Source organism: Podarcis muralis, chromosome 16 (genome assembly GCF_964188315.1).
Source record: "Podarcis muralis chromosome 16, rPodMur119.hap1.1, whole genome shotgun sequence".
Taxonomy (NCBI): domain Eukaryota; kingdom Metazoa; phylum Chordata; class Lepidosauria; order Squamata; family Lacertidae; genus Podarcis; species Podarcis muralis.
The window spans coordinates 28,297,389-28,321,688 of record NC_135670.1 but is presented as its reverse complement, the minus strand read 5'-3'; the positions used below and the strand labels follow the sequence as shown (position 1 = coordinate 28,321,688).

The window sequence follows — 24,300 nt, the reverse complement described above, 5'->3', positions numbered from 1 at the left end:
ACGCATGCCCCTAAACATTTTGTGAATCTAAGTTTAGCCTCATTGAGGGGAAGTATTTCAATATGATTAGCAAAATGAGAATACCCCTAAACTTTTTCTTTTTCTTTTTTTTAGAAAAAAAGCACTGGTCCTATTATTGAGCCTTTTCTACTGCATCTTTCCCCATAATCTATATTTTATATCATGGGTAGGCAAAATATGGCCCGGGGGCCGGATCCAGCCCAATCGCCTTCTAAATCCAGCCCACGGACGGTCTAGCAATCAGCGTGTTTTTACATGAGTAGAATGTGTGCTTTTATTTAAAATGCATCTCTGGGTTATTTGTGGGGCATGGGAATTTGTTCATTATTTTTTTTCAAAATATAGTCCGGCCCCCCACAAGGTCTGAGGGACAGTGGACTGGCCCCCTGCTGAAAAAGTTTGCTGACCCCTGTTTTATATCACTCCAATGTCTCCATAGTACTTGCTACATTACAAGTGTTAATGTAATGATGCTAATGTTTTCATCTGCTTACAGAAGGTTGGTGGTTCAAATCCCCGCCACGGGGTGAGCTCCCGTTGCTCGGTCCCTGCTCCTGCCAACCTAGCAGTTTGAAAGCACATAAAAGTGCAAGTAGATAAATAGGTACCGCTCCGGCGGGAAGGTAAACGGCGTTTCCGTGCGCTGCTCTGGTTCGCCAGAAGCGGCTTAGTCATGCTGGCCACATGACCTGGAAGCTGTACGCCGGCTGCCTCGGCCAGTAAAGCGAGATGAGTGCCGCAACCCCAGAGTCAGTCACAACTGGACCTAATGGTCAGGGGTCCCTTTACCTTTACCTAGTAGGGATAATGATAATGATAATAATAGCAACCTGGACAACAATAACATAAAGCCTCAAGCACGACCTTGGCTCCTGGGAGTTGGCTCCTATGGAAATCTCTGCGCCGCCCCTGCCTTTTGGAGAGTGTCTGTTGCAAAGAAATTCCACACAGCGCGGTTGGAATGAGGGATTTGGGGGAGGAGAGGGAACGGCCTCGGTAAGCCACCCCTGATCTCCAGGGAGATTAGTCCAGTCACAACTCAGCTCGATTACCGAGCAATGGTCTCTGCCAGGGAATAAAAGAGTCAGGAAGCTAGAAACCGCGCTAGCAGCACCTTGTTGGTTTAGAAACATATTCACTCCCAAGAGCATGGACAAGCTCAGAGTGAGAGCGGCTGAGATGACCGCTGCTTTCCTTTCCTCATACCGATGACCCAAGGACCCCTGGCAAAGGACAGTTTGATGGGACCCCTGGTATGCTCCCCCTAGCGAGATAATAATAATAATAATAATAATAATAATAATAATAATAATAATTATACCCCGCCCATCTGGCTGGCTTTCCCCAGCCACACTGAGCAGCTCCCAGCAGAATATCCAAAACACGATAAAACATCAAACATTAACAATTTCCCTAAACAGGGCTGCTGGTGACCGAAAGGAACTGCAGGCACCATTGTTTTCATTTCCCACAATGCCCTGGGTCATAGCCACATGTTGGGGGGGCATTGTGGGTACCAAAAGGGTGGTTGACTCACAGACGCCGTCCCCAAGATGAATATTGAGAAAATGAGAGTAGCCACATTCACAATCTACTTTTAAGATTTATTTATTAAAATTGTATGCCGCTCTTCATCCGAAGATCTTGGAGCCGTTCACAGCATAAAAATACAAAATAAAAACAAGTGGCCTAATACCCCTTTAAGCAGTCATTGCTTCCCCCAAAGAATTCTGGGAGCTGTAGTTTGCTACAGATAGTAGAGTTGTTAGGAGAACCCCTCTTCCCCTTCTAGGACTACAATTCCCATAATTCTCTGGGAAGAGGGATTGATTGTTAAGCCACTCTGGGTATTGTAGCTCTGTGAGGGGAATAGGGACCTCCTAATAACTCCTGGGAACTATAGCTCCCAGAATGCTTTGGGGGAAGCCACATAATGCTTTTAATGTGGCCCAGAAATAAAAGATCCACCCGTCTCTAGAAAGGACACACTTAAATAATAATAATAATAGCAACCCCAAATAAGGAGGAAATGGAACAGGAAAGAAAGAACTCTGAATGGATAGAATATTTGGGCAGTCTCAGGAGTGGGCAATAATTAGGAATGAACGGATCTTTCAATTTCAGTTTCTCATTCTTCCAATCTTAAATTCAGCATCGGTCTGTGAATGATTTTTTTTTTTTAAAGTCCTCATAAACATTCATCAACATTTTAGTGCGACTTGCTCTAATATTTACGTATCTGTATGGAGTTTCTCCTAAAGTGTTTATGAGCAATTTCCCATAATATCATGCATTTGTATCTAATTTTCACCAATATATGCATTTTTAGGCACATTTCCTCCTGAACATTAGCATTTTCTTTCGTTGGAGAACCACACTGCAAAATTCAGAGAAGGGTGAATTTCAAAGGATAGCTGTGTTTCCGTCTGCATATTTGAAATGGAAGGGAAGAGCTGGAGTCTGAAATCATGTAATACTGTAGCGGGGGGCATTTTTTTTTTGCTATTATGGTATGTATGTTTGCTTTTTTTACATTGTAAACTGTCCTGTGATCTTCGGATGAAGGGTGGTAATAATAATAATAATAATAATAATAATAATAATAATAATAATAATAATAATAATAATTTGAGAACTGTGAATTGGGTACAAAGGTAAAGGGACCCCTGACCATTAGGTCCAGTCGTGACTGATTCTGGGGTTGCGGCGCTCATCTCGCTTTATTGGCCGAGGGAGCCGGCGTACAGCTTCCGGGTCATGTGGCCAGCATGACTAAGCCACTTCTGGCGAACCAGAGCAGCGCATGGAAACGCCATTTACCTTCCCGCCAGAGTGGTACCTATTTATCTACTTGCACTTTGACGTGCTTTTGAACTGCTAGGTTGGCAGGAGCAGGGTCCGAGCAACGGGAACTCACCCCGTCGCGGGGATTCGAATTGCCGACCTTCTGATCGGCAAGCCCAAGAGGCTCAGTGGTTTAACCCACAGCACCACCCTTGAATTGGGTACTTTCTCATTAAATTACGAACAAAATTGATCAGTGTTCCACGCGCATCCCTGTTTCCAACTGTGAACCATTGGAATCAGACTACGAAATGGTGTCCTCAGCTACCCCTCTAAACAAAATATTTTTGGCAGGCTTCCAAGCTGAGCTCCGCTGTTGATATGGTAAGGTGAGTATTGTTTAATCTCCTGGAAACTAGGAAGCCAGCAAAGAAGTTTCTTCTTCACAACGCTTACTTCTTTTTTGCAAAGCGGGGTGGCGTTGTGTTTGGAACATAGGGTCTTCCCCCACCCCAAATCATTCAGCTAAATGGAATCGGATGCAGAGAATGGGACATTGCAGATTGTTTCTCAGCAAAGGAAAACCACGTGTGAAACTCTTGGGAGAAGGTGTGGGTCTCTCTCTGGCCAGAGCAAATAAGCGCTGATGGCAGATGAACCACACATGAATGAATGACTGAACAGGGCTGTGGGAGAAAAAGAGAGTTGCGGAATCATCTGGAGGCTGGGAGGGAAAAAGAATGGGCACCCTTCGTGTTTCGAGGCTTCGCCATGGGAAAGTTTCTGTTGTTAACTAGGGATGGGAAAATCTGTCCATTTCAGTTTCTCTGTGGTTAGTTACTAATGCCATTAAGTTGAGGGCATCAAGAAGGCTTCCAGGTGCAGAGATTGGGGAGAATTTAGTTCGGTTTGTGTTTCCTGAAAGAAGATACAAACCAAAATAATGCAGCCATCCTTTGGAATTTGCACTTCTCCAGATTTGGGGGTGCCGGTTCTCCAGTGTGTGTAAAAATGTTCAAGTATGGCGCTGTGGGTTAAACCAGAGAGCCTAGGACTTGCCGATCGGAAGGTCAGCGGTTTGAATCCCCACAACGGGGTGAGCTCCCGTTGCTCAGTCCCAGCTCCTGCCAACCTAGCAGTTCAAAAGCACGTCAAAGTGCAAGTAGATAAATAGGTACCGCTCCAGCGGGAAGGTAAACGGCGTTTCCGTGCGCTGCTCTGGTTCACCAGAAGCGGCTTAGTCATGCTGGCCACATGACCCGGAAGCTGTACACCAGCTCCCTCAACCAATAAAGCGAGATGAGTGCCGCAACCCCAGAGTCGGCCACGACTGGACCTAATGGTCAGGGGTCCCTTTATTTTTACCTTTAGCTCAGTACTGACTACACTGACTGGCAGGGACTGTCTGGGATTTCAGGTTGAGTTCTTTCCCAAGCACTACCTGGAAATGACAGGATTTGAACCTGGAAACTTCTGCGTGCAAAGGAGGTGCTGTACTAGTGAGTTACTGGTTTTGTTTTTGGTGGTTTTCTTTTGCATTCTAAAGCTGCATTCAAAAGTTTGGATAAGTGTCCTCTAAGATGTTGACAACTTTTCGTGACAGCTTCTTAAACAAGAAATTCACAAACTGATGCAGAAATGTGGAGTAACGCAATTTAAGATGGAAGAACTGGAAAACCAAAACTGACAAATGCACACATCTCTGCTTTCGCCCTGCCCACCTCTCTATAGTTTACTTAATTTATTTATCCTTACATTTAAACCCCACAGTTCCTCCAAGGAACTCAAGGCGGCATAAACGGCTCTCCTCATCCCCATCTAATCCTCGCACAGCAACCCTGCGAGGTAGCCTGGACTGAGAGACAGTGACTGGCTCACAGTCACCCTGTGAGCTTCATGGCTCAGTGAGGATTTGAACCCGTGTCTCTCAGGTCATATAGTAGGACATTCTCGTCACTTCACCCCTGTCATCACGATCTAATCCTTTCCAGTGGTCCTCCTTCAAAGGCATCTTTTCCATCTACGAGCTCTTCTGTCTCAAACAAATCCTTATCTGATTCTGTACCCACCACTTCCCTTGGTGTGGAGTTTTCAAGTGATTAAAAAAGAAGAAATAAAAGTAGATCTCATTACATGGCCTTCAGGAAGGGACCGTTCTAGTGTCAGTGGCCTCAAAGGTTGATGAGGGGGCTGAGGGCAGCTTAATCCTCCTCAGCCCCTAAGAACCATGGCCTTGTATTCTTTTGATCTGACCCAACATGGTGGTTTTTGACAATTAACTGGCCCCTCTCTGCTTAAGTCAGGACAATGGGGGCCTCCGTGCGATGGATAGACAACCTATTCTCAGCCTGGCAAAGGAGAAGCAGATGTCCGCACATCTGGAATTTCTCACGAGCGAGGGATTAAGGACCGATGACGGAAGCAGCATAATTTGGGGATAGCGTTTTATGTTTAGATTGGGCCGCTTGGCCTGAAAACGGATAAAATATCAACTCAGACGGCGACGTTTGGAGGAGAAGAAGAGGGGAAGGAGGTGACTGATACCACACATAAACATGGATCGCCATTTCCTCCCCCCCTAAATAAACAAGGAACTTAATATATATGTAACAATGTTGTAGGTTGCAGGCTGAGTACCAGTTTTAGACGTTCCCCCCCAATCTGCACTCTACATTTAAAGCAGTCATTCCACTTTCAACCCCAAAATAGGACAATTTTAGCAAACTCGCACTACAGTGGTACCTCAGGTTAAGTACTTAATTTGTTCCGGAGGTCCGTACTTAACCTGAAACTGTTCTTAACCTGAAGCACCACTTTAGCTAATGGGGCCTCCTGCTGCCGCCGCGCCGCCGGAGCACGATTTCTGTTCTCATCCTGAAGCAAAGTTCTTAACCTGAAGCACTATTTCTGGGTTAGCGGATTCTGTAACCTGAAGCGTATGTAACCTTAAGCGTATGTAACCTGAGGTACCACTGTACTAAAATTTTAAGGAGGCATCTCTCTCAGAGGCAGAAAGAGAGACGAGAGGGAGGTACAGAGCCAAGGAGATGATAGAGGGACGAAGAAGTCACAACTGTCCCTGGTAAACCCGTCAAAAATAAAAGCAAGGATGGGATCTTTTGCAAAGATGTGTCGTGCATCTCTGAATCTCTCTCCATTCTTCTCCGCCTCTCGGATGACAGGGATCAAACGCAGTCTGTCCTGGATTGTGAACTGCCCTGAAAGTCTCTTGCTTCGGGATGAGGTCTCCATTTTGCCCGATGGAGTGGTTTTTTTGACAGGGAAAGGGGTGGAAGAGATAGTGAGCGTATTGAGGGCTTGCTATGGGGGCTGGGCTGCCAACGGTACCCTCCCCTGTGAGGCGTGGGATTTCAGAGCAAGCAGGCTAGACAGCCATGGGATGAGGCCTCAAGAAGACAACTGGATGCAGTGAGTCAGAAGGAAGGGCAAGCTAACATGTTTTGCCAGTGGAGACAGGGGGCTTATTGCTCGACGGGGATACCCGGGTCTGTTTGGCCTCGCCGAAATCCTCAGGATTCCAAGAGCTGTCTCTTTAGCGATGCCCATTCGAGTCAGACATGAGCCATGAGTTGAGCAGGGGGTGGGAAGGAGAAAAGGTGGGGCCTTCCGTGGCTTCGTCGCAGCTAGAGATCTAGGAGAAATTCAACTTTGGTTGTATTTTAACGCGAAGCTTCCAGATTCACGCTTCCTGAACTGGTATGCCACTATCCTTTGAATTACAGTGGTGCCTCGGGTTAAGTACTTAATTCATTCTGGAGGTCCGTACTTAACCTGAAACTGTTCTTAACCTGAAGCACCACTTTAGCTAATGGGGCCTCCCGCTGCTGCTGCGCCGCCGGAGCACAATTTCTGTTCTTATCCTGAAGCAAAGTTCTTAACCTGAAGCACTATTTATGGGTTAGCGGAGTCTGTAACCTGAAGCGTATGTAACCTGAAGCGTATGTAACCTGAAGCGTATGTAACCCGAGGTACCACTGTACCCTGGGAAAGTCACACGTGTCTGAATTTCACATTGCAGTTTTTTAACTGAATGCAGTGTACAACAATGTGTATGTAAAGCGGAAATGTCTGTGCTCATGTCCCTGACTGAACCATGCCAAATAAATACAGTGGTACCTCGGAAGTCGAACGGAATCCATTCCAGAAGTCCGTTCGACTTCCAAAATGTTCAGAAACTAAGGCGCGGCTTCCGATTGGCTGCAGGAAGCTCCTGCAGCCAATCGGAAGCCGCAGAACCCACGTCAGACATTTGGGTTCCAAAGAACGTTCGCAAACTGAAACACTCACTTCCGCGTTTGCAGCTTTCAGGAGCCAAAACGTTTGACTCACAAGGTGTTTGGGATCTAAGGTACGACTGTAAATAAAAACCACTGGGTATTAGAGGAAACCCTTTATGAAAATGCGTTAGGATAAAGTTGCACTAAAATGCTGAGCAAGTTTGAGTACTGTATTTTTCGCTCTATAAGACGCACCAGACCACAAGGCGCACCTAGTTTTTGGAGGAGGAAAACAAGAAAAAATATATTCTGAATCTCCGAAGCCAGAACAGCAAGAGGGATTGCTGTGCAGTGAAAGCAGCAATCCCTCTTGCTGTCCTGGCTTCTGGGATAGCTGCGCAGTCTGCATTCGCTCCATAAGATGCACACACATTTCCCCTTACTTTTTAGGAGGGAAAAAGTGAGTCTTATAGAGCAAAAACTACAGTAAGTTGATGATGATGATGATGATGATGATGATGATGATGATGATGATGATTGCTGAGGACAGATAGAGAACTGAATACAAGTCTGGAAAAATGAGGAACTGAGAAATGGAAATAGATTTGCCTGCCTCTAGTTACAGGTGAGAAAGGTTCTGTGCCAACTTTGGTGACTCTACTGATCTGTTTCCCATCCTTCTCTCCCCCCCCCTTCACATACCTACCCTGATTCATTCTGCTCTTTATCAACATTTCTACCCCCCCCCTCTTACTTGGGGATCTCCCTTGGCTGCAACTGTCCTTGCCGTCTCTCTCTCCCGCTCCTGGTTTATCCTATCCCACCCCCTTCTTCCCTCATCTCTAGCAGCTGTTGACTGTGTGGTCGGCCATTGGGGTCCCTGGAGCGAATGCAATGCTCTTTGCGGTACGGGCAGCAAAGACCGGACTCGCCAGGTCACCGTGCCACCTCGAAATGGAGGAACCCCCTGCCCAGACCTAAAGCAGAGACGAGGGTGCCTTGGGGAGAACTCGGCCTGCGATGCAGCAAAAGGTACGATGCTGATAGCAGTGGCGAGATTACAATATAATGAAAACACATGTCTATATAACATGTGCATATCTAAATGCAATTAAAACAATTGCATATACAGCGGTACCTCGGTTTTCGAATGTCTCGGAAGTCAAACGTTTCGGTTTTCGAACGCTGAATACCTGGAAGTAAATGCTTCCATTTTCAAACGCGCCTTGGAAGTCGAATGGCTTCCACTGGGTGTTTCTCAATTAAATTTGAGCCTTGGTTTTCGAACGTTTTGGATGTAGAACGGTCTTCTGGAACTTATTACGTTCAAATACCAAGGTAAAAAAGGTAAAGGTACCCCTGCCCGTACGGGCCAGTCTTGACAGACTCTAGGGTTGTGCGCCCATCTCACTTAAGAGGCCAGGGGCCAGCGCTGTCTGGAGACACTTCCGGGTCACGTGGCCAGCGTGACATCGCTGCTCTGGCGAGCCAGAGCCGCACACGGAAACGCTGTTTACCTTCCCGCTAGTAAGCGGTCCCTATTTATCTACTTGCACCCGGAGGTGCTTTCGAACTGCTAGGTTGGCAGGCGCTGGGACCGAACAACGGGAGCGCACCCCGCCGCGGGGATTCGAACCGCCGACCTTTCGATCGGCAAGCCCTAGGCGCTGAGGCTTTTACCCACAGCGCCACCCGCGTCCCAATACCAAGGTACCACTGTATAAAATAAATTTTATATATAGCGATTATTCATTTATGGAATTTATATTCCTCCTTTTTCTCCGCGGAGCTCAAGGTGGTGCAAGGGAAAACGGAAGATGTTGTGCAACAGCCTTAAGTTTCCATTGCCAGCCTCATTATCTGTACATGCAAGGAGAATCACCATCACCCTGTTATTCATTTTAGGCAGCAAAATTTCCCTGGCTTCAGTGAGCCTTGGGCTAGCCCGCTCCTCATTCCTTCTCCTCCTCTTCTGTGAGCGAGAGCAAAATCTTCCAAGTTGACTTTGGAACAAGCCACGGTTTCACAGTATGTCCAAACCCAGGGAACTGTGGTTCGTTCTAAGCAACATTTGTTAAAACTAATCAAGAATGTGCATGTTATGTACTGAAGTTTTCACCCTGGGCCAGCAGGGGGATACCGTAGATAGTTTTCACTCAGGTCCACATATGAAAATAAGGGATTGAAAGTGACGTTCAGTGATTGGATAGTTACAGAAAGTGGTTACTGTTGTGTTGTAGTGGAGCTCTATATAAGCAGGCTGGCTGAAGCCTTCAGCTCAGTTCTGTCCTGGCCTGTGAATAAACAAGAGCCGTTTGAAGAATCGCTGTGTCGTCTGATATGTTCACCCACAACTTAACAGTGTAGTCATTTCATCCCCCCCGGCCTGTTAAGTAACTTTGGGTGAGAAATGCACTAATGACATTTGTGTCTACACTGCCCTGCTCTCCTCCCCCAAATTCATTTGCTGTGAACAATTATTTGGAAGATTTACATAGCGCTATGTTTTATAGCATCAAAATGGTTCCATTAAGTCACGAACGGTGCATGCTTTGAGATTCAAAGATGGTTGTAATTAGAAACAATTTGACCTGCTCAAATGTGAATGGATTGATTTTAAAGAAAGTAAATGCTGATTAATTTGCAGATTTTGAAGTACTGAAAGGCAGTTAAGTGCCTGTATGTAAATTTATGGTGCTCCTAATGAGAATAAGAAATAACTTTGCTCTAGCTATGCTGTCAACATTGTACCCCTTCGATTAATTTGCAGCTTGTTCTTTCCTCTTAAATTCTCTGTGCTAGCCTGACATGATGAGTGTCTTTAATCAGATCATGGTTCCTTTTATTTCCATGTCTCTTTTGACAGAGGTGGCTAAGATCCTGCCCGATTCTTTTAAAAGGGATTTTAAGGACCCCTGGAGAAGACCTCACATGTTAATGAGGGAGAAGCTGCCAAGGTAGGATGTACCTGGATGTATGTTTCCAAAATATAAGATATAAAATAAAACCTACATAGAGCAACAGTGTTTTGTGTTGTGTAGGCTCGTATTATGTAAGTAATGGGCCCCGCCTGCTAGCCTGCTCCCTAAAATACCACTGGTTTGCTCCTTTCTATTTATAGGGACGCTGGTGGCGCTGTGGGTAACAGCCTCAGCGCCTAGGGCTTGCCGATCGAAAGGTCAGCGGTTCGAATCCCCGCGGCGGGGTGCGCTCCCGTTGCTCGGTCCCAGCGCCTGCCAACCTAGCAGTTCGAAAGCACGTCAAAGTGCAAGTAGATAAATAGGGACCGCTTACTAGCGGGAAGGTAAACGGCGTTTCTGTGTGCGGCTCTGGCTCGCCAGAGCAGCGATGTCACGCTGGCCACGTGACCCGGAAGTGTCTCCGGACAGCGCTGGCCCCCGGCCTATAGAGTGAGATGGGCGCACAACCCCAGAGTCTGTCAAGACTGGCCCGTATGGGCAGGGGTACCTTTACATTTACCTTTATTTATAGGGTGCCTTCATTCTGCATGGACTGGTTGCACGGCAACATGTGCAAATAGCTTTAGATACCTATTAGGTCCATAAATTATCATATAGCATATATTCAACACAAGAAACAGCGACAATTTGTTGTTGACAAAGGACAGCTGGACATATAAAGGGTCCCATTACCTTCAGTAGCTTAGGGCCTCATCAAACCTAAATCTGGCCCTGATACCACCATATACCTCAGGGTGGTTCACAGAAAATGATAATAATAATAAATAATACATTTTATTTATATCCCGCCCTCCCCAGCCGAAGCCGGGCTCAGGGCGGCGAACAACAATAAAACAGTACAACAGTACAACACAACACTCTAAAATCATTCATTATAAAATGAATTCAAATCAAACCGATGGCAACCATTGGGCCAGAGATCACAATATATAAAATGAACAATAACCCAATAACCCCCCCCAAGAGCCACATTTTAAAAGGGCATGGGATGTCATTCAAACCAACCAAAGGCCTGGTTAAAAAGGAACATTTTTCCCTGGTGCCTAGAGGTGTATAATGAAGGGGCCAGGCGAACTTCCCTGAGGAGAGCATTCCACAGGCAGGGAGCCACTGCAGAGAAGGCCCCGTTCTCATGTTGCCACCCTCCGCACGTCTCGAGGAGGAGGGACACGAAGGAGGGCCTCAGAAGATGATCTCAGGGGCTGGCTAGATTCATATGGGAAGAGGCGGCCCTTGAGGTATTGCGGTCCTGAGGCGTTTAAGCTCTTACGTTCTTGTGAACGCCTCTCCTCCTTTCATCTTGAGACCTCCTGCGTGTTGCTCTCCTCCTCTTCTCTCCCTCCCCCTCCCCTAGTCTTGACCGGCTTTAGTAAATGCGAGGATGGAATTTTAAACAGGATCATTAGCAGGATATTATCTGGGAGAGGCCTTTCCAAGTAAAAGCAAGAAAAGAAGAAAAAGTCTGGGGTGGCTGGGTCGCGTATTCTTCTTCGCTGTCTCCTGCACATAACCTGGAACATAGCCAGATCTCGTTTCTGCAGGGAGGGGTTGCTGGAGGGCTTAGGACTGCCTAGTTAACTAAGCAGCCAGCCCCAAAGTTCATTGTTTGGCTCCAGTTGGCATCATGTGCTAGGACACATGTTCAGCATAGCTGGCCGGCTTTGCTAGTGAAGTTGGGGGGGTCGGGGGAGAGAAAAAATTCCCTGCATGGCTTGAACCTCAAATAGAGGTCCTGTTAGTTCAGGATCAGCTTGCTGCAAAGAAAGAAGGAAGCCAGGAAAGCGGGTGGGGGCGGGAAGGCTGCGAGAAAGAAAGCATTTGACTCTTCCGGATCAAATCAAATTGTGCCCACCCCCAGTTAGGAATGGAGAAGGGATTCAGATCAGTTCATCTACCTAATCCACACTTTCTAAAAATGATAGGTGAGCGGCCCAACGATATTATCTTTTCTCTGAATTTTGCAATGTGGTTCTCCAGCCTAGTAAGGTGGACCAAAATGCACATACCTGGGTATATGTGAAAACAACATACAAAAATGCATTGCGTCGAGGAAAATGGTTTTGCAGAAATGTGTGCATTTACGTGTTTGTGTTGTAAACCACTTTGAGATTCTCCCCCCCCCCCGCCCCCCTTAAAAATATAAAGCGGTATAGAAATGTGAAATATACTCGGAGTCGAGAGTGGATTTCATGCTCTTTATTCAGCTCACAGTGGTGAGGAGGAATGGAAGTCTGCTCTATATAAATTATTTACACAATGGGCCTCACGTGATTGGCTAATTCCGGGATTCATCTGTAGGCCAATCAGGTTGCGGATTCACTTCCACCTGGAGCTGGATTGAGTGGCTCCTGTGGACCAATCAGACTGCTGCATTCTGGGTCCTATTGTTCTAGGACCAATCAGACTGCTGCATTCTGAATCCTATTGTTCTAGGACCAATCAGACTGCTGCATTCTGGATCCTATTGTTCTAGGACCAATCAGACTGCTGCATTCTGGATCCTATTGTTCTAGGACCAATCAGACTGCTGCATTCTGGATCCTATTGTTCTAGGACCAATCAGACTGCTACCTTTTGGATCCTATTCAACTCAGTACAGTGGTGCCTCGCAAGACGAACGCCTCGCAAAACGAAAAACTCGCAAGACGAAAGAGTTTTCCGTTTGTGAGTCGTTCCGCAAGACGAATTTCCCTATGGGCTTGCTTCGCAAGAAGAAAGCCCATAGGGAAATCTCTGGGGACCTCTTTTAAATGCTGGCGGTGGGGAGCAAAGCCTTCCCCCCCCTCCGGCCTTCAGAAGAGGTCCTGGACCTCTTCTGAAGGCCGGCGGGGGGCAAAAGTCTTTGCTCCCCCCTGCCTGCCTTCCCGTTTCTCCGCTATCCCGGACGGCTTTTGAAGGCAGGCGGGGGGGAGCAAAGACTTTCGCCCACCGTCTGCCTTCAGAAGACCTCCGCTGTCCCGGGGGCTTTTAAAATGCTGGCGGTCGGCAGCAAAGCCCTCCTGTCCCCGGAGCTTGCGGGGTGGGAGGTGGGGAGAAGGGCTTTTCTTCCCACCGCCAGCCTTCAGAACAGCCTTCTGAAGCCTGGCGGTGGGAAGAAAAGCCCTTGTCCCCCCCCCAGCCTTCAGAAGAGGTCGGGGGACAGACTGTCCCCGGACCTGGTCTGAAGGCGATTTCCATAGGAACGCATTGATTGATTTTCAATGCATTCCTATGGGAAACTGTGCTTCGCAAGACGAAAAACTCGCAAGAAGAAAAAACTTGCGGAACGAATTAATTTCGTCTTGTGAGGCACCACTGTACATAACAAAATGAAATTAAGAAGAAGAAGAAGGAAGTTGTGTTTCCCTTGAAGTTCCATTGTACACTACAAGGCTTGCAAATCATTATTTTGAAAGTAAAGCGCCTTGTGTTTTCAGTTTTCCTCGATGCTTACGTTTGGAGGATACAGAGCAGCTTATCTTTGCTGTTCCCCACAGTCACCTTCTCTAGAATGGCCCTTAATCCTCAGCGGCTGACTCATCCCCTTTTACTCTGATTGACTCCAATCAGCACAAAGCTGGAGAAGACCTCTTCTTGGCAGCTAAAAAGCACCTCTTCCATGCTGATTGGTTGGTTCTGGAATTCTAGTCTTTGACACCTACCCGGGACCACTGCACCTCTCAGCCAGACAGATTGGTGGGGCAGTGCCCCATTTGTCCTAGTGAACCAATATTTCAGACCCTCCAAATGTCCCTATTTTTCCAGGGACAGTCCCAGATTTGCAGAAGCCGTCCCGGTTTCTGATTTGATCCCAGAATGTCCTGCTTTTCCTTAGGATGTTACGTTTCCGAGCACAATTCAAAGTGCTGGTGTTGACCTTTAAAGCCCTAAACGGCCTCGGTCCTGTATACCTGAAGGAGCGTCTCCACCCCCATCGTTCTGCCCGGACGCTGAGGTCCAGCGCCGAGGGCCTTCTGGCGGTTCCCTCATTGTGAGAAGCCAAGTTACAGGGAACCAGGCAGAGGGCCTTCTCGGTAGTGGCACCCGCCCTGTGGAACGCCCTCCCATCAGATGTCAAAGTGATAAACAACTACCTGACATTCATAAGACATCTTAAGGCAGCCCTGTTCAGGGAAGTTTTTCATGTGTGATATTTTAGTGTATTTTTGGTGGCTAGGGAAACCCAGCCAGATGGGCGGGGTACAAATAATAAATTATTATTATTATTATTATTTTCATTGGAGAAATGCTGGAGGGTTATGGAGGCAGGCGACCCCTGAGCCAAGGAGATAAGGAACTATACAACCTTTAGAAGACATCTGAAGGCAGCTCTGGATATGGAAAGTTTTATTTCAATGTTTAATATTTGTTTATTATTTTTATATATGTTGGAAGCCGCCCAGAGTGGCTGGGGCAATCCAGTCAGATGGTAGGGTATAAATTATAAAATTATAACTATAATCAGGCAGAGGGCCTTCTCGGTAGTGGCGTCTGCCCTGTGGAACGCCCTACCATTCAGACGTCAAGGAAATACAGTCATACCTCGGGTTACAGACGCTTCAGGTTTTGTTTTTTCGGGTTACTGACCTGCCGAAACCCAGAAGTACCAGAACGCATTACTTCCAGGTTTCGGCAGTAGCGCATGCACAGAAGTGCTAAATTGTGCTTTGCGGATGCGCAGAAGCACCAAATTGCAACCCGCGCGTGCGCAGATGCGCCGCTGCAGGTTGCGAACGTGCATCCCGCATGGATCACGTTAGCAACCCAAGCCTCCACTGTAAACAACTACAGTGGTACCTCGGGTTAAGTACTTAATTCTTTCCGGAGGTCCATTCTTAACCTGAAACTGTTCTTAACCTGAAATACCACTTTAGCTAATGGGGCCTCCTGCTGCCGCTGCGCCGCAGGAGCACGATTTCTGTTCTCATCCTGAAGCAAAGTTCTTAACCCGAGGTACTATTTCTGGGTTAGCGGAGTCTGTAACCTGAAGCGTATGTAACCTGAGGTACCGCTGTATCTGACTTTTAGAAGACATCTGAACGCAACCTTGTTTAGGGAAGTTTTTAATGTTTGATATTTTATCGTGTTTTTAATATTCTGTTGGGAGCCACCCAGAGTGGCTGGGGAAACATAGCCAGATGGGCAGAATATAAATAATAAATTATCATTATCATTATCATTATCATTATCATTATCATTATCATTATCATTATCATTATCATTATCATTATCATTATCATTATCATTATTATTATTATTGAATAAAAGTAAAGGTAAAGGGACCCCTGACCATTAGGTCCAGTCGTGGCCGACTCTGGGGTTGCGGCGCTCATCTCGCTTTATTGGCCGAGGGAGCCGGCGTACAGCTTCCGGGTCATGTGGCCAGCATGACTAAGCTGCTTCTGGCGAACCAGAGCAGCGCACGGAAACGCCGTTTACCTTCCCGCCAGAGCAGTACCTATTTATCTACTTGCACTTTGACGTGCTTTTGAACTGCTAGGTTGGCAGGAGCAGGGACTGAGCAATGGGAGCTCACCCCATGGCGGGGATTCGAACCGCCAACCTTCTGATCGGCAAGTTCTAAGCTCTGCGGTTCAACCCACAGCGCCATCCGCGTCCCTTATTATTGAATAGGATTTCGCTATTTTTCATCGGAGAAATGTTGGAGAGTATAGTCTTTGCTGGCTCAATCACACAAGCAGCATCTAATTCTGGCCTGGAGGACTGAGGAGAGAGGCCCCTTTTTTGCATAGTTACTTGGGAGAGCAACACTTCTTCCCGGCTCTCTTTTCCTTGGAACAGAACCAGAGCAGAGAGAGAGGGAAAAGCAGCCAAGGCCAAGCAATTTCTGGATGATGTCGCCTTCCCCTCTGATGTTCCGTCGATTGTCTCCGGTCGCCCGATTCTCGCACCAGAGTGTCGTGCCAGCCTGAGATTCTGGCCTAATTAGGGAGACGCAATCAAAGCCCTCGGCTCCAAGAGGGAGATGCTTTGGTGTTGCTGAGATACAGCAGACGGGCTTTGCGATGTCCGTGCATTGCTCCCGGAGCTGTCGCGTGACATGTGGCAAAACAGGCCTCCTTCGTACACGGCGCTCTCAAGAAACAAAAAACCGCGGATGCAAAAAATTGTGGAATACACAGAAATGGCAAAACTTACCGGAAGAATAAGAAATCAAGATAACAATGTTTTTAAAAATAAAAGAATAGAAATGGGTCATTGAATACTTACAGATAAATTGTAAACAGATAAAAAAACGTTGGCAGGGTTATTGTAATCACCTGCAGTTTCGTAAGAGTATATATCAAAAGAAGATGAATAAATGAGCAAATTAAGTTCATTTGGATATGCAGAAGATATTAAAAATAAATTTAAGGAACTGTAGAAAGAAGAGGAAGGAAGCCAAGTTTTTATTTTTCCATTTGTGTGTTTTGAACTAGTCACACCTTTATTTTTGTTTTCTCTTACATAAATATTTAGGTCAGATCCATCATTTCTCCTTGTTGCTCCTTTGAGTTAGGTTCTGTAATGGTTCAGGGGGTTGCTCGTGCGTAAGCCGGTGCAAACACCTGGCTGGGTTGCCTGAGTGAACCTTTCCTGTCCGGACAGCCACTCACCCGTCGCTGTCTCAATCGCTGGCAGAATCCGTCAGTGGGCGTTTCTTAAACTTCTTCCAGCAAAGAAGTTCTTTCACGCCCAGTCTCCTCCTACTCTCCCTGCGCGGAAGCCTTCTGCGCAAGGAGGGCGTAGGCAGCGGAGGACCTCTACTCTCCCCGCTGGTCCCCGGCAAGGAGTCATGTGACTCCCTCTCAGATTCCCCCATCTGCCCCCCTTCTCCACTGGAGCTGAGCTGATTCCCTTCCCCAGAAGATGGGCTGCCTCTCCCAATTCCGGGACGCTCTCTGGGATCCCTCTGGAGCCCTCTCTTTCCCTCCGGCACTGATGGCAGTTCTCTGACAGGTTCTTCCAAAATGTGCTCTCCCAGCAAAAAAACACATGTACACAATCTGCTCCTTTGCAGATTGACACACCTTTGAAACCTCAAAATGATTGTAAAATTAGTGTAATGTATAAACTTGAAAAGTATAAATATATATATTTTTAAAAAGAAACAACAAACTGAACCATCACAGTAAACAGATAAACCCACCAGCGGCAAACTTTACAAAAGACCTGAACGATTTTAAATGCCAGCAATTATTATTTTTTAAAGGACTTCTTCTGGGGTGTTATCCAACTAAATAATTGTGCCAGAGCAAGGATCAGTGTTAGTGCAATAGGACTCCCACCCAGGTGTCCTGTGCCATCCCCAAAGCTGTGCCAGAAGGCTGGGTGGGAAACCCAGCACAAATTCAGGGGGAGGAGAGTGTGGAAATACTCCATTGTGTAAGGAGAAATCCTTGTGCTGTTGGAACAGCGTACTTATTGTTATAGTGAATATAATCCTTAGCGCTGATATAATCATAGCATGGAGCCAGGCCAGACACCCTTGAGAGGGCATTTCACAACAGGGGCCACCACCAAAAAGGCCCTGTCTCCATTAGCCACCCAACACACCTCATTTGGGGGGGGGCACAGAAATTTACAGTGGTACCTCAGGTTAAGAACTTAATTCGTTCCGGAGGTCTATTCTTAACCTGAAACTGTTCTTAACCTGAAGCACCACTTTAGCTAATGGGGCCTCCTGCTGCTGCCGTGCTGCCGGAGCACGATTTCTGTTCTCATCCTGAAGCAAACTTCTTAACCCGAGGTAATATTTCTGGGTTAGCAGAGTCTGTAACCTGAAGTGTATGTAACCTGAGGTACCACTGTACTTAATAAATTTGCAGTCCAATCCGATGAAGATATGTGTGTATCTACTCCCGTGCAGGGAAGACAAAGGTGAAGTGGGCTGTGTGCCCTACCTCATAGAGAACAGTTCTCTATCTGAAAGCATTCTATGTTCAAGGGCTCTCCAGGACTGGTTCCACCATACAGTGGTACCTCTGGTTGCGAATGGGATCTGTTCCAGAGGGCCGTTCATAACGTGAAAAGAACACAACCTGCGTCTGTGCGTCTGTGCATGCGCGGGTCACGATTTGCCACTTCTGCGCATGCGCATGGCGTCATTTTGCGCATCTGCGCATGCACGAGTGGCGAAACCTGGAAGTAATCTGGGTCGCCACGGGACGCAACCTGAAAATGCGCAACCTGAAGCAAACGTAACATGAGGTATGGCTGTACTTTTAAAGCCCTCTGATACTACTTTAAACAGTCATGGCCTCCCCAAAGGAATTATGGGAGCTGTAGTTTGTTAAGAGGTTTTTTTTAGGAGGCCCCTGTTCCCTTCACAGAGCTTAATCCTGGCCTGGACCACCACAGAACAGGATGGTCTGTTTTGCCTCCGGGAATGCTGTTTGGGAGCCAGGAATAAACAGGAAGTCGCAGAAGCAAATAAGAAACTTTGGATTATGAATCCCAAGAGAAATACCTAAGTAGCATTCCTTGGTCATCCCTGCAGGGTGTCCCTGCTCAATGCAGCCACCATATTATAAACAGAGAAAAAGAACAAACACATCTGACCAATCCTGTCTCCTTTATGCTAGCACTGATCTTTGGTGTGTAAATTGTGTATTCATCTTTCTCCTAACCAGCAAGCTAAGGATGAAGTTTGGATTCTTCTGCATCTGTTGGTGGAATCACTTAGTAACAGACCTTCCTTTCCTTTCCTTTCCTTTCCTTTCCCTTCCTTCCTTCCTTCCTTCCTTCCTTCCTTCCTTCCTTCCTTCCTCCCTTCCCTTCCCTTCCCTTCCCTTCCCTTCCCTTCCCTTCCCTTCCCTTCCCTTCCCTTCCCTTCCTTTCCCTCCCTCCCTCCCTCCCTTCCTCCCTCCCTTCCTTCCTTCCTTCCTTCCTTCCTTCCTTCCTTCCTTCCTTCCTTCCTTCTTTTTATATGTGTCAGGGACTGTGCTGAGGAGGAATGGTGGGAGCTTTCCCCCTCCCCCTGTTCCTGCTCCTGAATCTTCCCAGGAGCAGGAGGACAGTATAGATTTGGAACAGTGGTTTGCAGAGGGGCATAGTTTACAAGGCAGAAGCTGGGAAACACTGGATGGGGAACAGCTAGGAGAAGGAACACTGGAAGAGAGAGTGTTAGCAGATTCACAGTCTCTGGACAGCATTCACCCCCTTCTCCAAAGTCCCGGAGAGCTCAGAAAGTGGCAGAACAGAAAGCACAGAGGGTAGAAACTCAGATTAGAAGATGTAGAAGTGACATAGATTTATAGGGATGGAATGGGGGGTGATCCTTAATTGGGAGCACCGCCATTTCTAGGTGATGTGTTCTTTGTTCTCTCGCTGTGATTATGAAAGTTTCTAACTGGTAAGAAGACTCCTTTCCCTTTGTTCTGCTTATCTACTGCCACGGGGGCAAGAAGCCGATTTCCTGAAGGCTGGCAATATGTTTCTATCATGTCACCTCTTGCTCACATTTTCTTTAAACTAAAAAGTCCCAAATGCTGCCACCTTGCCTCCTAGCAGAGTTGCTCCGTTACGTGGTCCCATCAGTAGCATCCTTCAGACTCCCGGGTACCTAGGCTACTAGCCATCTCCCTCCCCCCCCCCCAGGCTTGAGAGAGCCAGGGCAGAGAGCATTGTCCTCACTTGGGTGCGGCTTTGTGATCAACTCCACATCATCACAACAGTGTCGTTGTGAAGCCAGATCAGAGTGAGGGCAATGTGCCCTGCCCTTGCTCTGGAGTCTTCTGCTTAGAAAAGAAGACCCAATAGCTGTGACAACCTATTATTATTATTATTATTATTATTATTATTATTATTATTATTATTATTATCATCATTATTATTATTAAGTCTGACCAAACTGCGGGAGTCTGACCAAACTGCGGGAGGCAGTGGAAGACAGGAGTGCCTGGTGTGCTCTGGTCCATGGGGTCACGAAGAGTCGGACACAACTAAACGACTAAACAACAAATTATTATTATTATTATTATTTTATTATTTGTACCCTGCCCATCTGGCTGGGTTTCCCCAGCCACTCTGGGCGGCTTCCAACAAAGAATAAAAATACATTAAAATGTCACACATTAAAAACTTCCCTGAACAGGGTTGCCTTCAGATGTCTTCTAAAAGTCAGATAGTTGTTTATTTCCTTGACATCTGATGGGAGGGTGTTCCACAGGGTGGGTGCCACTACCGAGAAGGCCCTCTGCCTGGTTCGCAGTAGCTTTGCTTCTCGCAATGAGGGAACCGCCAGAAGGCCCTCGGCGCTGGACCTCAGCATCCGGGCAGAACGATGGGGGTGGAGACACTCCTTCAGGTATACCAGTATAATGACCAACTTAGGTATAATGGCAACTTAGGGCTCTTCGATACTTGTCCCGTGATTTCTCAGCTCAAAGGTTTTTCTTTTCCCCAGGGAAAACCCGCAGTTGGCCGCAGAATTAGAACAAGTATCCGCTGGGTATTGCGCAGATTCACATTTGTTCCGATTCAGTGGTAAACAGAGGGTTTTCCCAGGGGGAAACTTCTTGAACCCGTATCTAGAAGAAATCACAGGACGAATGCAAGTGTGCATGAGCTCTTAAGTGGATTGTTCTCTGAACGGGAACTGTATTGCATCTCTCCCCCCCCATCCTGTTGTTGGTGGCATCTGTCTGTCTCGAGAGACGATGACCTCCATTTGTGTATGTCTGGGGTGCGGAGGGCAGGAATGGTTTGAAGGCAATTTAACCAAGCATGGAGACCTAACCCTTTCCTTGCTCCCTCTCTGTGCTTTCCAGTTACTGCATCTACGTCCGCCTGACGCAGGTGAGCCCTGCCTGCCGCCTGCACTTCTGGAGCAGGCCGCTGGCAAGAGAGCGTCGTGTCTGCGTGGAATGCCAAGGGAATGCCGTGGGCAGCAAGAAGCGGTGCCAAGGGGACGGTCTGCAGGGAGCCAGGTGTGTGATTGCAGATTCCTTCAATAAACAAACCCCTGTGATCTTTGAGACAGCTTTACTTGATCCACAGCAACAGCAGCCGTTGGCGGAACCCACAAAAGTGGACTCTGCAGGCCTATAAATCACACAGGCTTATACAAAGGCTTTCTCTTGCCTTAGTTTTACACATGCATAGAAATTAAGTCATGTTCTCAGAAGGTAAGCATGTCTGCATTGTCAGAGCTGGAAACCTGATCCAGCAAGAACAGTGTGCCAACTCTCTGCCAGGCTAGCTCGTGGCTGTGTTTTTCCTGTGCGTGTGTGTGTGTGCTCGCACACACACACACACACACACACACACACACACACACACACACACATATGTTGTTGTTTAGTCGTTTAGTCGTGTCCGGCTCTTCGTGACCCCATGGACCAGAGCACGCCAGGCACTCCTGTCTTCCACTGCCTCCCACAGTTTAGTCAAACTCATGCTGGTAGCTTCGAGAACACTATCCAACCATATCGTCCTCTGTCGTCCCCTTCTCCTTGTGCCCTCCATCTTTCCCAACATCAGGGTCTTTTCCAGGGAGTCTTCTCTTCTCATGAGGTGGCCAAAGTATTGGAGTCTCAGCTTCAGGATCTGTCCTTCCAGTGAGCACTCAGGGCTGATTTCCGTAAGAATGGATAGGTTTGATCTTCTTGCAGTCCGTGGGACTCTCAAGAGTCTCCTCCAGCACCATAATTCAAAAGCATCAATTCTTCGGCAATCAGCCTTTTTTATGGTCCAGTTCTCACTTCCATACATCACTACTGGGGAAACCATAGCTTTAACCGTACGGATACACACACACACACACACACACACACACACTCTTTTTACATTTCAAAATATTCATTTAAACAACCTTGAACCAGTGACTTCCCTTCTTCTCTTTCTGTGGTTCATTTTGCATACCAAACATCCCTGCATATTTTACATAAACTAAAACATTCAGTAAACCATTGTTACATCCATCAAAACTTATTTACACTGATGAATTTATCTTCAGGCTAGCAACATTTTTAAATGAACACAATTTTAACCCATATATTCAGTAAACATTTTCCAGTCTTCTTTAAACGTATTTTCTTCTTGTTCTCTTATTCTGTATGTTAAATCTGAAAGTTGTGCATATTCCATCAGTTTAAGTTGCCATTCTTCTTTGGTTGGGACCTCACTTGTTTTCCATTTTGGGGCTAACAAAACACAGTAGTAGTATACCTAAATAACCTTTTTTGACACCTGGGAATTTCAGTCTGAATTATCCTCAACAGAAAGGACTCTGTTTTTTTGTGTGTGTTTTTAGGAAAGTATCTTTAAACATTTTTTCCAAATCATTATATATCATTTCCCAATATTCTTTTACCCTTTTACAAGTCCACCACATATGATAAAACATACCCTCAAGCTTGTTACATCTACAGCACTTTTCTGATTCAGGCTTATACATTTTAGCAAGTCTACTCGGAGTTAAATACCATCTGTAAATCATTTTCTGGTACTTCCCCTTCAATGAATAACATGCTGAGAACTTCAAATCACTCTTCCAAAGTTCCCCCCAGAGATTCAAATCTATATTATGTCCTGTATTGCCCAGTGTGTCATAGAAGCTTTAACAAGTTCATCTTTTGTTTCCTAATCTAACAACAGATTGCGCATTTAGATAACTATTATCCTGCACAAATATATAATTTCGGCTGTAGCTCTCTGAGGGGAATTTAGCCCGATTTAACAACTCTCTGGTGACTTTTTTATACATATGGCATGATTTTATTTCTTATATAAGTATTGAGGCACACGGTCACTCAGTGCTATCAGTATATTCTAATGTCTGGCTCATTTAAGACTATATTTAAGTCTATCTTTATTCTCAACGATGGAACTCACAGGTGGAGAAATACTTTGATTTTCATAAATATTTATTATTTGTAAAGGGAATTTTTGGATAAAAAGGGGGAGAAATGCTATAAATAAGTCAGAAATTAAATGGTTATAACAAATAATAATAATAAAACCCTATGGAAAATCGCTTAGAAATATATTTTTGCTCTCCTGCGCCATCTGCTGTTGCATGTTTATAACACATTCAAATCGCTGGTTGTTGTTTCGCTGGTTGTTTTTACTAATGTAGCCGAGTCCTTTTGAGTTACTGCTTTATTACCCTTTGAAGCTGTACTGTATCATTGAACTTCTGTCCTTCCAGGCTGTGAAACATTAGGATTTGATTTACAGTAGAACTTCTTACTTACGACCGCCTCTACTTGGGCCCGATCCAAGTTGTGACCGCGACAAACCCGGAAGTAAATACAGTGGTACCTCTGGTTACGTACTTAATTCGTTCTGGAGGTCCATTCTTAACCTGAAACTGTTCTTAACCTGAAGCACCACTTTAGCTAATGGGGCCTCCCGCTGCCACTGCACCGCCAGAGTAGGATTTCTGTTCTCATCCTGAAAAAAGGTTCTTAACCGGAGGTAATATTTCTGGGTTAGCGGAGTCTGTAACCTGAAGTGTATGTAACCTGAAGCGTATGTAACCCGAGGTACCACTGTACCGGGTTTGCCGCGATTCACACACACGCAGAAGCGCGCTGTCGCCGAATGCACCTGTGCACAACGGCGCTTTTACCAGCGACCCGTTTCGCCCAAAGGACGGGCCGCCGGAACAGATTATGGTTGTAAGTAGAGGTTCCACTCTATTTATTTATTTATTCGTTGCTTTCTTTCTTTTTGTTATCTTTGCACTTTATTTATTTATATTGCTTTTTGTAACAAATCGATAAAAAAAAAATTTTTTTAAAGAAGGAACTGGAAACTGTACCTTGTTGACTCCATCCTATTTTCTGTCTTTCTCTAGAACATTCTGGACTGCGGCGTCCATTGCTGGCTGCCAAGGATCTTGGGTACAGGAGTCTCTACAGGAGAAATGTGTGTGCCCTCAACTCTCCTTTATCTTCATATGACGTTGTGTCGAGCTGAGTGGCAATCTTAAGAAAGAGAGGAAAGTCCAAACATCAGCCGTAACTGTTTTGGGGTGTTTTCTTTTGGTAAAGAAGAGAGCTGAAGGAGTCAATGGCAACCCTCAAGCTACATTTTCCCAATCATTATGCACTCATTGTTTCCACTTGTTTTATACTGGACACCTGACCGTGTATTGTTTCCAAGCACAAGAACGTCTGATTCAATCTCCCTTTGTTAAAAAAAAAGGAAAAAAGAACTGCATATATATATACCCATTAAATACCTCTGAAAAAGGTATACTACCTCTACCATTGCCGCTAAAATGGAAGATGGCATATTTTGTCTGCTTTCCACAACGATTCCCAACTTTATTTAAGACAGGGAACCTT

General features: G+C 46.1%; 1 protein-coding gene across 2 annotated transcripts in view; it reads left to right on the top strand.

Annotated features, from left to right (window-relative positions):
- Window positions 1-24,208, top strand: part of LOC114586798 (somatomedin-B and thrombospondin type-1 domain-containing protein-like) — a 28,350-nt gene extending 4,142 nt beyond the window's left edge. Inside the window, exons 2-5 of one of the 2 annotated variants that reach the window (XM_028710611.2) lie at window positions 7,890-8,075; window positions 9,910-10,000; window positions 20,776-20,934; window positions 23,808-24,208. In XM_028710611.2, coding sequence (XP_028566444.2) covers window positions 7,890-8,075; window positions 9,910-10,000; window positions 20,776-20,934; window positions 23,808-23,913 — 542 coding nt within the window. In that variant the 3' untranslated portion in view covers window positions 23,914-24,208. The remainder of the gene's footprint in view (window positions 1-7,889; window positions 8,076-9,909; window positions 10,001-20,775; window positions 20,935-23,807) is intronic. The other variant, XM_028710612.2, reaches the window with a different exon arrangement.
- The last annotated feature ends 92 nt before the right edge of the window (window positions 24,209-24,300 follow it).